The following is a 13,487-nucleotide window of genomic DNA, read 5'->3' as shown; positions in this document are numbered from 1 at the left end:
TCTATGTATTTTGCTGAAGATCTTCTTCCAAAGTACATCTGGGAAGTTTCTTGCCATTTTTATTTTTCCCTATCCTAAAATCCATTTTCATCTGTTTACTTAACTGGGACAATAGTAACACTGTATTTGCTCTGGTTATCTGGGATATCTGGGGGGGGGGGGTTGGGGTTGGGGGGGCAAGGGGGTTGGGGAGGGTACTGCAGGTTGAACTCAGGGGCACTCAACCACTAAGCCACATCCCCAGCCCCATTTTTTATTTTATTTAGAGACAGGGTCTCGCTGAGTTGCTTAGCACCTTGCCATTGCTGAAGCTGGCTTTTGAACTCTTGATCCTCCTGCCTCAGCCTCCCAAGCAGGATTACAGGCATGCACCACCGCACTGGGCTGCCCTAGTAATCTTCATCACAATTTACAGCACTGTTGCATCCAAAGGAGAAAGTAAATACTAACGAGAGCCTTAAGATTCAAGCTTGATTTCAGTCCCTGCCACCACCCTCCTTGCCCACCTTCCCCATCCTCTACCTTTTTTTTTCTCACAGAAAAAACAGTCAAGAAATTGAAATATGTTTCAAAAAAGAAAAAAATGTCATACTAACTACTATCTCTTAAGAATTTGTAATTATTATGATCTTTGATATTCCCAAGTAAAATGATCTCTTTGGCATTTTTACTTTGTTAAAAAGAGAAGGGTAGTTAAGGACTAACAATAGCTCAGAACAATGTGGAAAAGGCCAAGGACTGCCACCAGTAACCTTCCTTGTGCAGCACTTAGAATTTTTTAAACAAACACTGAGGGCCAGGAAAAGTGGTGCCCTCCCTGTCATCCAAGCCACTCAGGAAGCTGAGGCAGGAGGATCAAAAAGTTCAAGGCCAGCTTCAGCAACTTAGTCAGACCCTGTCTCAAAATATAAAACCAAAAGAACTGGAGATGGAGCTCCGTGTTACAGTGCCCCTGGGTTCAATCCCTAGTACCTAAATAAATAAACAAACATTGAGAGCTAATCTGAAAAACAGAAGCTTAAGAATGACAAAATACTAGCCTTCCCACAGTCCCTCAGTATAATCTTTTGTTTCTAAATCACCATGATTATAAATTTTACTTCTGGTTAAAACATAGATCTCACAGTCCCCTTTTCACCAGTTTCTTCTAATAAATATGGCCATTTTTAAACTACTGGTTGAATAATCAGAAAAGGAAAAAAAGAGTTTTTAAATTTTACACATATAATTTCCAAAAGTTTCATTTGCACATAGAACACACATCTTCTGGCTTCCTGCTGCTCCATCATTCATTCCTCACCTGAGACTCACCCTAACTATGCAATAAGCAATAACACCCTTATCAAAGAAGGCTGGACATAGATTGATAAGTCCTTCTCTGACCCATGCTTTTCAAGTAGCCTGCCTTCAGAGAGCACCATTGCTCTTGGCCATACACTGAGTCTAATAGTAAAAGCCTTGCCCATGGAGGCGGAAGTCCACAGTGGTGTGGAGCTGCAGATGATGGAAGAGTCAATCACATTCTGGGGTTCCCCACTGCAAAAACCATTTGCCTCAGATAAGGAGGCAACATTCTCCAGGACTCTTTGTTAGTAGTAAAGGTGATATTTTGGCCAGTGTGTGACTTTTTTTTTTTTTTTAAACTTCCAGGTTCAGATTTCAGTAGGGAAGAGCTGTCCGATTCTTTGTTGGGTCTTCTCAAACCCTAGCAGGATATATTATTTCCTATAGACAGCATTTTGAGTAGCATTAGCTGCTCATGTTGGTGATGTTTAAAAATCTGTTGTACTTTTAAGTCTCTCCTCATTCCTGTATTTCTGTACTTCACAGACGGAAAGTAAAAGAATAAATACAAACACCCCCCACCCACCATCACCGCTTTTTTTTTTTTTTTTTTTTTGGAGGAGGGGGTGATCACTGAGAACCAAACCCAGTTGTGCTCTACCACTGAGCTATCTATATCCCTGCAGTCCTTTTATTCTTTTAAGGCAGGTTCTTACTAAGTTACCCAGGCTGACCTTGAACTTGCCATGCACCTGCTTCAGCCTTCAAGATGCTTGGCATTACAACTGTGTACCATGCACCTGGCTAAAAACATCTTTTAACTTATAAGACTCTTTTCCGGATGGATCTTTTGTTGCTGTTGTTGACACAAACAACAGTGTCTTTCCTCTTGAAAAAACTCTCACCAATGGAATATGGGTTTTTAACAAAAATGCCCACAAATGCAGCAATTCCAAACACCTTCAGCAAAAGCCAAAGAGCCAAGGATTAAGGATACAGTCAATGGACAAACAAGATCACACATTTCTCTTATTGACCTCAGGCTGCTAGAAGAAGAAAACACACCACCAGATTGGGAGCTTTTTAAAATATAATTTAAAACTATTTTGTACCAGTACAATATATTAATTTTACAAATGTAAAATTTTATCAGCTGTTAAAGCATTTGCAAAAACCACACATTCTACTTCAGCTTTATTGCACAGTATCTATAAGAAAATATTAATTTTTAAATTAGAAAACATAAAAATGCTTTCAATATAGAAGAGACAATCTGATTTTAAAGACAATACTCTATAAGAATGTCTACCCAGAAAATAACAAACTTTCACAGGATACCAAGCTGAACAGATGCTTCGGCAAATCCGGTACAAAGCTCTGTTTAAAACCAGTCCAAGATACTTTTCCAAACTGTATCATCATTCTTCATTAGAAATCTAGGCACCACTCAAGGTGGTTTCTTATACTAAAAAAAAATGTTGAGGAGTTTTTCAAATGTGAGCATTCTGAACATCCCTTATACATCAAAAACAATACTTCCAACTTAATAGTCATTTGCAAGTTTTTTTTTCCTTCATACAGATTATTTCTGACAACTGTTTTTAATGACTACTGATGACCCATTTTAATTTATGCTGATAGAAAACATAAGTTAAATTACATTTTTAAAACCTCGTCCTTTACAAAATCAGTTTATAAATTTGCATCATAAAAATTAGTGTCGAAACCATACAGATGGCCTTCATTTACATGGTGGTATATTAGTTGGTTTTCCCAGAGTTGGGGTGGCAGATGTCCCACTTTTCTATGTAGTGTAATCAGTAAATAAAACCAAGCACTAAGCTGGAATCCCAAGACAGGTTAGTTAGTAAGACCATGTGATGGATTTCAGTGGGATAGAACCCTGGACCAATACAGCGATGTACATGTTAAAATACTGACAGCAAACCTTGGTGGGAACTTAATTCACCTCAAACAATAAACATAATCTGGAGATCCAAAAAGAAAATGATTCACATAGTCATTATTTGGTGGGGTTGTGTGTATCACAAAAAGAGGCAAAAATCCTCATTTATTAGAGCAAAGACTCACCAGATTGATAAATGTATTGACTATCACATCTTTTCCTATTAAAGCACATTGATTTGATCTCAAGTGTTTTCAAGTGTATGCCTTTGTGGCCTAGGAAATTACCTTTTGGAACTTATGGCCTGCATAAGCTAAGTCAACATGATATTACATTTTTATGTAGAGAAAAGAATTATAGAAATAGTGGTTATACACTCACAAATTTGTTGTAGGTACACAGAATTATCAAAACCCCAGATACTTATAAAAAGTTTGCATTATTTAGAATTTGTTCCTTAGGAATCAAAGCAGTTTGCTTTTGTGAAACTGCATTTTTCAGAACTGCTCAAAGCACCTCATCTAGATGAGTGTTTTAAAAATATATATATAAAAAGTCTACAATGAGACTTCAACATCACATATTTAACCTTTTACAGGGCTCTTTATCATGTATCCCTTCCTTAAAGTCCTTCAGAATAAAATAAAAATAAACTCTCACATTCCCTTAGAAAAAAATGGAAACATTCACGGTCTGAAAATTTTCTAGATTCCCACAAATCATGGTACTATGTGCAATTTCCTCATATACAGGTTTTGAGGAAACCCCTGATCATCTATCATGGAATAGTTGGCTAATGGACATGCCATAGAAAATTTACATAATAGTAGTAAATAGATTAAAATCTATTCCATAAAATAAAAATGTTCTATGACTTCAATTTAAATACATATCTGAAAGCTAAAAGGAGGTTTTTTTTGTTTTTCAAAAGTGCTAATTATTACATTTACAAGTCTCTTCAACACATCATCCAATTCTTTAAAAAACTAAACCACCTTGCTTTAGGCACACTGCTCAATGAGTTTCTAAGAAGCAGAGGGAAAAGAAATCACTTGTCAATTAATCCAGCTTCCTTAATTTTACTGAAGAAGAATTTCTCCAGGATATTGGCACATTTGTAGTATTCACTCTCAGGGGGGTTGTACTCTTTGCAATTGGTAAAAACTCGCTGTAAGTCTGCCATGAATAATTTCTTAGACACGTAGTACCTATTCTTGAGGCGTTCACTCATGGTTTTCAGATCTGCACAGGAAAAAAAAAATATTAGCAATCTTTGACTCCTTTTAAACACCACCTGATAAAAGTGACACTGGGAAAGAAATCTGTTGTTGGTTCAATTACATTTTTCTTATCGCAATACTACTGTTTCAGAGAAATTCTTAGGATCAAGGAAAATAATTCTTAAATCTTATGTTCATTCTTTTTGACTTTTTTTTTAATGTAAAATCACAGCCATTTTAACATTAAAGGGACCATTATCAGTCATCTGGTCCAATCCCCTATTGAGCACAAGGAAGCTAAGTAGATTAGCAACGATAAGTTTGATGAACTGACTACTGTTAGCTATTCATTCAGAATTAAACAGAAGAGGCTCTGTCTTCATGGCAGAGAGCAGGTGGAACTTTTGTACTGAATCATTTAATTACAGAAATCAGACTGAGTTTATTTCACTAAATTCACAGTTGTTTTGGTGTTCTACACAGGACTACAGTAGAAAAATTAATCATCTGCAAACACATCACTGGCACATAAAATAGTGTAAAAAAAAAAAAAAGAGGTCTCATGTGTCGTGAATGATATAAAAATGACAAACTTTACTTCGTAATCTATGTTTCCAAAGCAAGTAAGCCTAGCAAGACTGGTAAAAAATATTTTCCCAATTGGGCTGGGATTGTGGTTCAGTGGCAGAGCGCTTTCCTCGCATGTGTGAGGCACAGGTTTTGATCCTCAGCACCACATAAAAATAAGTAAATAAATAATAAAGGTGTTGTGTCCATGTACAACTAAAAAAAATATATTTTTTAAATTTCCCCATATATCTACTTGCTTTAAATTGGATTAGTCTATAAGTGAAAACAGTACTTCATCTAAACTTGCAAGACTACAATGCAGTTTCCTCCATCCTCACTCTTGGGACCAATTTAAAGAACTCCATGCAAATTAGAAGACGCTAACATTTGTCTGTTTATGGGCCCCTGGTTGTTAAGTCTGGTTCTATCGTTAAAAGTTATGATTGTAGTAACTATACATGGAAATATAAGACAAAATGGCTTAAAAAAAAAAACATTCTAACTACCAATACCCCAAGGTCCCACTATATTATCAAATTTTCCAGAAGGAGAGAAATTTATAAGTAAATACATTGGCATTATCATTTAATAAGATTAGTAAATGGATGTACTACATCCCAAAATGGGAAAAAAAAATTTACTTGCATTAAAATTCTAATTCTGCCACAAAACACCAAAGGAAAAAAAATGAGAAATGTTTTGTACTGCTTATCTCTTCTGATTAAAGCCTAGAATCTCAACAATGTATGTCATCCCTCTGTAAGCTCAACTTTTAGTTTTCCTTTCTTAAACTGAAACAGTTTGGGGAGAGAAGGAAAAAAAAAAACCTGAAAGTGTTAAGCAAATTCTCCACCAAATATCTCACCTAAGTGTGACTGAACAGATCAAGATGTTCTTTCCTTTAAGAAAGAACAACTAAATTATGCCTCCTTAAGTAAAATTAGGTGTTTACATTCCTACCACTTTGCTGTCTGCCACTTAAACTTCTGCTGTCCAATGTAATGTTTTAGAAGGAAAAATCATAGAGCAAAAAAAAAAAAGAAAGAAAATACAAGTAAGCACACCGGGGGTGGACAGAATTTGACACAAAAAAAAGTTGGTTCAAAAGCTTTCCAAACTTTTTTTTTTTTTGGGGGGGGAGGGAAGTGGGTAAGCAGAAATGGGAGAGCATAAAAGGTAAAAGAAACAAAACTAAAATTTCAGAGTCTGCACCTTCCTGAATAATATGGTGCATTTTGAATACTTCCTCTATTTCCCTTCTATTCTAAGATAGCACCTTCTATCCCTAGCTTTCTTCGATTCTCTCAAATGACCAAATGGTGCAGGTTAAAATAGGTGACTAAATATAGGTGATGACACCAATAAATTATCCTATTTTCATTCCCCTCCCTACTCAACCTTGGAATTGTAAACAGGAAAACTCTGCCTACGGATCCCTGGGTAGGAAGAACTCAGGCTTGAGTCAAAATGTTGACACAGTCCAATCCATGTACAGCTCCATCCCAGGAGACAAAGGAGTTTTTAGAACACAAGGGAAAAAAGAAGAAATGATTCTGGAAAAATCCATGAAGGCCAGGCACAGTGACATACACCTGTAATCCCAGCAACTCAGGAGGCCGAGGCAGGAGGATCACAATTTTGAGGCCAGCCTTAGAAAAGTTAGCAAGCACCTCAACAACTTACTGAGATCCTGTCTCAAAATTTAAAAATAAATAAATGAAAAGAACTAGGAATGTAGTTCAGTTGGTAAAGCACCCCTGGGTTCAATACCCAGTACCAACAAAATAAAAACAAAACAAAAACCCATAAAGGAAATAATGGGGAAATGTAAAATTATTGTTTCATCAGTCTTATCTTCAAATACATGAACATCTTAGGGGCAGGACTACACATTTTGTTCAGCATCTAAAGGCATCTCAAGAAAAGAAATATTGTTCCACTAAGGAGCACCGTTTCTGTTTAAATGAAATCTGCCTGGTTCACATCTCATCCATTACTGGCATTGCTCAACAGGGTCAATTTTCTCCTCATGAGCTCTTGGGTGTGCCTACAGGTGGCTTCCAACTAGAGAAGCTCAAACCTTTCTCAGAATAGAACAAGCAAGAAACTTCCACACAACAGACTTTAAGTTACATTAGCGGCGAATTACTAGACCTCACACTGCAAGTGTGGAGGGAACTACTCCCCACACTCACACTCTCATGAGAGAGTTTCCCAAAACCAGTTGAGATGGGGCTAGAGATATATATCTCAGGGGTAGCAAAAAAAGAGATGTCCGGAGGATGCTAAAACCAGTTCACTTAGGGCTGGAAACGAAAACTAAAGGATTCTAACATATTTTTCTTATACTAAAATATATAGTAGAGAGGCAGAGATGAGAGACAGAAAAACACATAGAGATATAATGACTATAGGCCACCAAAATCATTATAACTATCAATAACATTCATGTAAAAAGCAGTGCCATAGGAAACACCTGCAAATAACTCTCAGTCATGGAGGACCTTGTGGATCCCTTTCCTTCTTTCTTTCACATGTTAACACTTGGAACAGAAAAGGAACTGCCTCTCGCTTCAGCTAGCTGTCACCTGCACACTGCCAAAATGACTTAAAATTGGGGGTTCTCAGCAGGGGCATGGTGGTTCACGCCTGTAATCCCAGCTACTCAGGAGAGTAAGACAGGAAGATCTCAAGTTGGAGGCTAACCTCAGCAACTTGGTGAGAACCTGTCTAAAAATTAAAAAGGGTTGAGGATGTAGCTCAGTAATAAAAGTTCCCCTGGGTTTTATCCCCAGTACTGACAAAAGAGAAAACCTGGGGGTTCTCAATTGATTCAATTAAGCATTCCTTTTATCATAGTACAAAGCATAACACCAAATTCTACAATTCCCATTTCTAAGGGGTCTTTCGTTGCTTTTGGAGGAGGACAGAGTTTAAAATAAACAGTATACGTTGACCAACAACAGTAACTATCAACATCGTGGACAATCAAGAACTCCATTTATCGTTTCTCCCTCTGAAAGTACAGTAGCCAATTGGCTTAAACTACCTTCTTTCATATTACCTTGAAAAATTCTTATAAGGAATAGCCAATTAAGACAGGCTTAAAGCATATCAAAAGGACAAAACCTGCTATTTTTCCATTTGCAACTAAACAGGTAGAATATAACAAGGTTATGTCCAAGCAGCCAGTTTCCATATCCAGTACTACCTGCAGTTCAGTCCTCCACCTCGACTTTCTGCACCTGGTGTGGCGAGTGTGTGGGGCTCTCAAAGACAGCTGCATGCTGTCTCTACTGAACAGAACCACCCACTTCTCCCTTGTCCTCCTGCTCTGACATTACTGTCCCCCCACCACAAGTAAATAGAATCCCACCCCCATCATATACTTCCTACCCCACACCACAGAGGACTACAAATCAACCTCAGCCACTCTTTGTCCCCCACACCACCATCCAGAGAGTTTCAAATCGATACTTAGAAAATTTTAATGGTATTACCCATGGGGAACCTTATAACTTCATAATATCCGGGAGCTTCTGTTCTCTTCACAGGTTCCATGAAGGGCCAAGCGCTTTGATGGCTCTTGGGTAAAGAAAAAAGTAAGGTATCTAATATGGAAATTCCACGTTGGGAAATCATTTCAAAATACTTGCATGAGGTAAACGAAGAGAACACTCACCTTCACCTGCTGGAGGATGCTCTTGAGTGTGCTGTACAGTTGGTCAGGATCTTTGGGCTCTTTACTTGAAAAGAAAAGAATAAACAACAAGGATTAGCTTTTACCCTCTTTGCCAGCTGATTACTATTCAGCTAGGTCTCATTAAAAAAAAAAAAAAAAAAAAAAAGAAAGAAAAGAAAGGAAAAACTGGAACCATTCTAGAACGTTTAATGAAAAGTGAAACCCACCAACTATGATATAACTGATTATCATCAGTTTTCCCTTTTTCTCTAAATTGCTGGGAGGCGAAAAAGATCACTTCTATTAACATCATCCACCCGTCTTACTTACCTTTTCTCTTTTCCACTTGGTTTCCAGCCTGTCTCTCCTAAATGTCAACAAAATCAAACACTAAATGAGAACTGCTTTTGGTCAAGAGAATAACATACTTCCTACTTATCAAAAGCACACTAAATGATAGCCATGCCTCAACAAAAGTCTATTTTGGGGAACAGACAGAAATTATCAGAACTTATTTACTTTTTTTTTTTTTTTTTTTTAAAGAGAGAGTGAGAGAGGAGGGAGGGAGAGAGAGAGAGAGAGAAAGAGAGAGAGAAAGAGAGAGAGAGAGAGAATTTTTAATATTTATTTTCTAGTTCTCGGCAGACACAACATCTTTGTTGGTATGTGGTGCTGAGGATCGAACCCGGGCCGCACGCCTGCCAGGCGAGCACGCTACCGCTTGAGCCACATCCCCAGCCCCTTATTTACTTTCTTATATAGCTCACAACACTAAACGATTCCCAATCCAACAACCTTATCCTGCACATTTGTGTTTTTGAAAGCAGGAACTCCAGCCTCTTACGGTGGAAAAAAAAAAAAATTACCTAGTACTGTATTTTTTTGGATTGGAAATCAAATGATTTGCTAATCACCACGTCAAGGGGGAAAGCTGTTATTTCAGATCAGAACAAACCCTGCTCTGGTTTCTATTGTATTTGGCCAGGACCCTGCTTGTAATGTGAGATGGTTTACTGCATACATCCTGGGGACCCATAGATCTGGATTTGATTTCCTGCTCTCTCCTAAACACTCAGTTACCCTAAATATGTTGCTTAACATCTTGCCTTGTGAGTTTATCAAAATATAAATCAAATCAGAACTCTAAGAATCAGGAGATTATCCCTTTTGAGATTAGCTGATTTAAAAAAGGAAACAGATGAATGCTTGAAATAAATAAGCATTTGTGATACAAGCAGCTATTACGCCATTAACAGGGACAATATAGGGAAGTAGAATTTCTGGGTTTAACAGTAAGATTTTTTTCTATAGAATAGATATGATGAAGTAATCTCACCCAAATACATTCTTAATTTTTCTGGAGAATTCTATATTTTGTTTTATTTTTCCCATCTTCAATATATTACATGAACATGGATTTGAACTAAACAAGAATACCAAATGATAGTCAATGATAATCAATGGCTTTTAATCTATAAAAACCCAATACAACTCATCTCTAATCTACAGAAAAGAACCCTTTTAGGAAAACTAATGTAAAATAAGGGACTTGTAATCAATTATATGATTTCCATGACACATGGAAAATAATCTTAAACTCTGAGGAAACTAATGTATTCAAGCACATATCTATGCAGTTTCAATTGCCATTCCAATAAGACTTGGTGCAAACAGCAAGCTGTATGAAGGAGATCAGAACTGTCTTGTATCTAATTCTAACCATCTGATTATGTGCCATTTAATGTTAAATGAAATAACCATTCTGGGAGTCTATTTCCTCAAGGGTTAAGAGTAGAATTCCCTTCTTTCAGTGGTGCATATGGGTAGTGCCAAGCATTGTGCTACAAATGGCAGGCTCTCAACAAATGGTGGATATAAACAGCTCTAGCAAGAGGGCACTCTGTTTAGTTTCTATGAATTGGGATAGAAGAAAAGACATTCACAGGAAAGCTTTTGCCGTCTTCATGGAGACAGAAGGGAAAGAAAACGCTTTTCAAATTACTGCACTCTGAAATTGTTTTAAACAATTCATGGTGTTACCAAAAGATGATGCTTTTAAAAAAAGGTCTATACATACTAATTCCAGGAATGCTTTCTATAGGAATCTGTCGAACTCCATCTTTAAAACAGGAAAGTCCAGGGTAGACTTTACGAATCTGGGCTTGTTTTCGTTCTATCAGCTTTTTAATTATCTGTAAAGCACAGGAAGAACACAGGGTGAGTGAAAGAAGTCTGTAATGATACAGTTCAAGTCAACAGGCCTAACGAAACGTTTTCCTAACAAAGTATTTTTTATGAAACAAAATGGGAGGAAAGGATGAATGCTATTATCAGGTAAGAAATGAAAACATTGTTTTATATCAGGGTCCTTTAGTGACATTTACACAACCATCTTCCAATGACTTGTCCCTGCCATCAAGAAAAGCCAATATTGAGAGAACACACTGCCCCTAAGGCCTACTTGTCATCTTTAGCATAAGAGCCAATTATTTTGCTTGGCTTCTCTGAGGAGCTCTGTCAGAGTTACAGGAAAGCAGCCCTGGGCATTCACTACCCAATCAAGTGGCAGGGCCTCTTCACATCCATCAGCAAGGAACTGCTCTTTTGAGACTGGAGGAGATGAACAGGCCCTCAGAAAGTCCCAAAAGCCTGGAACAGTTATAGCCCCACTATTATTTACACTTCTCAAGGTTGAACCCCAACCTATACTGTTTGCTTCCCAAAAAGCTGCTCTAAAATATTGTCTGTTATTCAACTCCACTATGACATGAGCCACCAGGGCTGATTCCAGAAGTCTGAGAGATGTTTTATTCTGTAAAAATAATTCTTAATATCCTCAGGTACCTAATTCCAAGGCACTGCCATTTTCTTTTAAAAAACAAAAACCTCAAAAACCATCACCCTGAACATATCACAACTGTACTTTGGAAAAGAAAACAAAACAAAACACATTAAAAGTCACTAACTGAATTCAAAAAGGAAAACAAAAAAAAATTCTAGTTCCTAAGTGCTTTATTTCAAACGTATGGCTGGTAATGACTGAAGCATGGATATGTAATCCTAACAGTTAAACAAACAACTTCATAATATGAAGGAGGCGAGTAAAAGTATATTCCTGGTAAGTCAAGATTATCGCTGTCCAAGAAGAAACACAATGTGGCCACTCCTGTAATTTAAAATCTTCTGGACAGCAATTTTTCAAAAGGCAAAAAGAAACAAGCTGAAGAATCCCAAGGGCACTCTCTTAAGTGGATGCCTTCAGAAATACCTGGAGGACTATGGTTCAACTTAAAATTTTTTCTTAAAGAAATTCTCAAGGGGCTGCAGCTGGGGCTCGGGCTCAGCGGTAGAGCACTCGCCTAGCACGTGTGAGTCCCTGAGTTTGATCCTCGGCACCACATAAAAGTAAATAAGTAAAATGAAGGAATTGGGTCCAACTACAAATAAAAAATAAATATTAAAAAAGAAAAAAAGCTGGCCTCAGAAGGTCATTAAAAAAAATAAAAGAAATTATCAAAAGTAAGTGTTCACCAAGTGGTTTCCATACACCTCACGTGGCACTTGGAAGATGGTAAACTTTTGGACAAAAGTAACTTTGTGGGAACAGGGGATTCTTAACAGCCCTATGCCTCCAAGCATCACTTAGGAGACAAGAGGCATTTCACATGTGTTCCAGTGAAACGAATCCTATCCTCTCTCAAATCCTATCTCAGTCCTATAGCCTACTGCTATCAGTTTCACAGCCACACCCAAACAAGACTGAGGAGAGGATTCCCCATTTCTAATGTCACCAAGTCCTAATATGCCTTCCTACTTAAAAAAATATATTTTATATATATCATTAATTTGCCCCATCCTTACTTTCATTCCTCCAAACCCAGTCTCTTGTAGTCTCGCGTGTGGATTTAGATTTCATCTGCCTGCACATACAGGCACAGGCATGTGCTCACTCCATTCTGCCCATTTATAGACTATTTTTCAAATAGTGTCTTTTTTCATCCACATACCCAATGATCCTCCCTAGGCATGTAGCTATCAATCTACTTATGGGGCACCCTGAGTCTTTGCTCATACTGACTCAATTACCAGGATTTCTAGCTCAAAATGATCACCCACACAGCCAATTCATGTGATGGGAGGCTCCAATGGATCCCATCTTGCCCATGGAGTCAGCTCTCATGAAGTAGTACTTAACTCCCCACTCTGGTCTGCCTGTCAACTCTGTGAGGTTTTTTCTCTCCGTCTCCACTAATGACTTCAACTTACTCTGCTCTTGTACTCTTTTAGAAGCAGCAAAGTCCTCAGCATATACAGTTTGTTTGTGACCACCAAGCAACTTTTACTTTTCATTGTAAAAAGTTTTGGATTTTAGATCATTTCTGATTTGGGGGTTTTCAGACTAGGAATGCTCCATGGGTAAAGTCAGTGTATATATTCCAACATCTGAAAGAATCCAAAATCTGATGCACTTTCTAGTCACAAGAATCCTTAGATAAGGGATACTCAATCTGTATGTGCATCCAAATAAATTATTTTATTATAATGAATTCAGATTTTTTTTTGTAAAAAAAAGAACTAGGTTAACAGCTCCCAACCTCCAACATCGACTTCAATGGTATGTGTGAGAAAAGGCTGGAGGCAAAGAGAAGGGAGCCAAGAAGAGAGAAGAAAAAGAAGGGGGAGGCAGCCTTGCCTTCTAAAAGCTTGAGTGCTTTGTTGGCCATCTAAAATAGCTCTGTGCAGCTGGCTGTCCCTGGAGGTGGGAAGGGCCAACAGAGTACAGCATGAATGCGCAGACTCTTGCCAAGGGAATCCTGCTCTCAGC

At 37.7% G+C, this 13,487-nt stretch overlaps 1 protein-coding gene across 1 annotated transcript in view; it reads right to left on the bottom strand.

Moving 5' to 3' along the window:
• Positions 1-2,360: 2,360 nt before the first annotated feature.
• Positions 2,361-13,487, bottom strand: part of Kat2b (lysine acetyltransferase 2B) — a 106,786-nt gene continuing 95,659 nt past the window's right edge. The window contains exons 14-18 of the mRNA XM_026395917.2: positions 10,740-10,854; positions 8,993-9,029; positions 8,663-8,726; positions 8,481-8,565; positions 2,361-4,432 (exon numbers count right to left, since the gene is read on the bottom strand). Of these exons, the coding sequence (XP_026251702.2) occupies positions 4,239-4,432; positions 8,481-8,565; positions 8,663-8,726; positions 8,993-9,029; positions 10,740-10,854 (495 nt within the window). The 3' untranslated portion in view covers positions 2,361-4,238. The remainder of the gene's footprint in view (positions 4,433-8,480; positions 8,566-8,662; positions 8,727-8,992; positions 9,030-10,739; positions 10,855-13,487) is intronic.

The sequence above is a fragment of the Urocitellus parryii genome, chromosome 3 (assembly GCF_045843805.1).
Source record: "Urocitellus parryii isolate mUroPar1 chromosome 3, mUroPar1.hap1, whole genome shotgun sequence".
NCBI lineage: Eukaryota > Metazoa > Chordata > Mammalia > Rodentia > Sciuridae > Urocitellus > Urocitellus parryii.
Note: the sequence above shows the minus strand (reverse complement) of the source record. Positions and strands in the feature narration are given on the sequence as shown.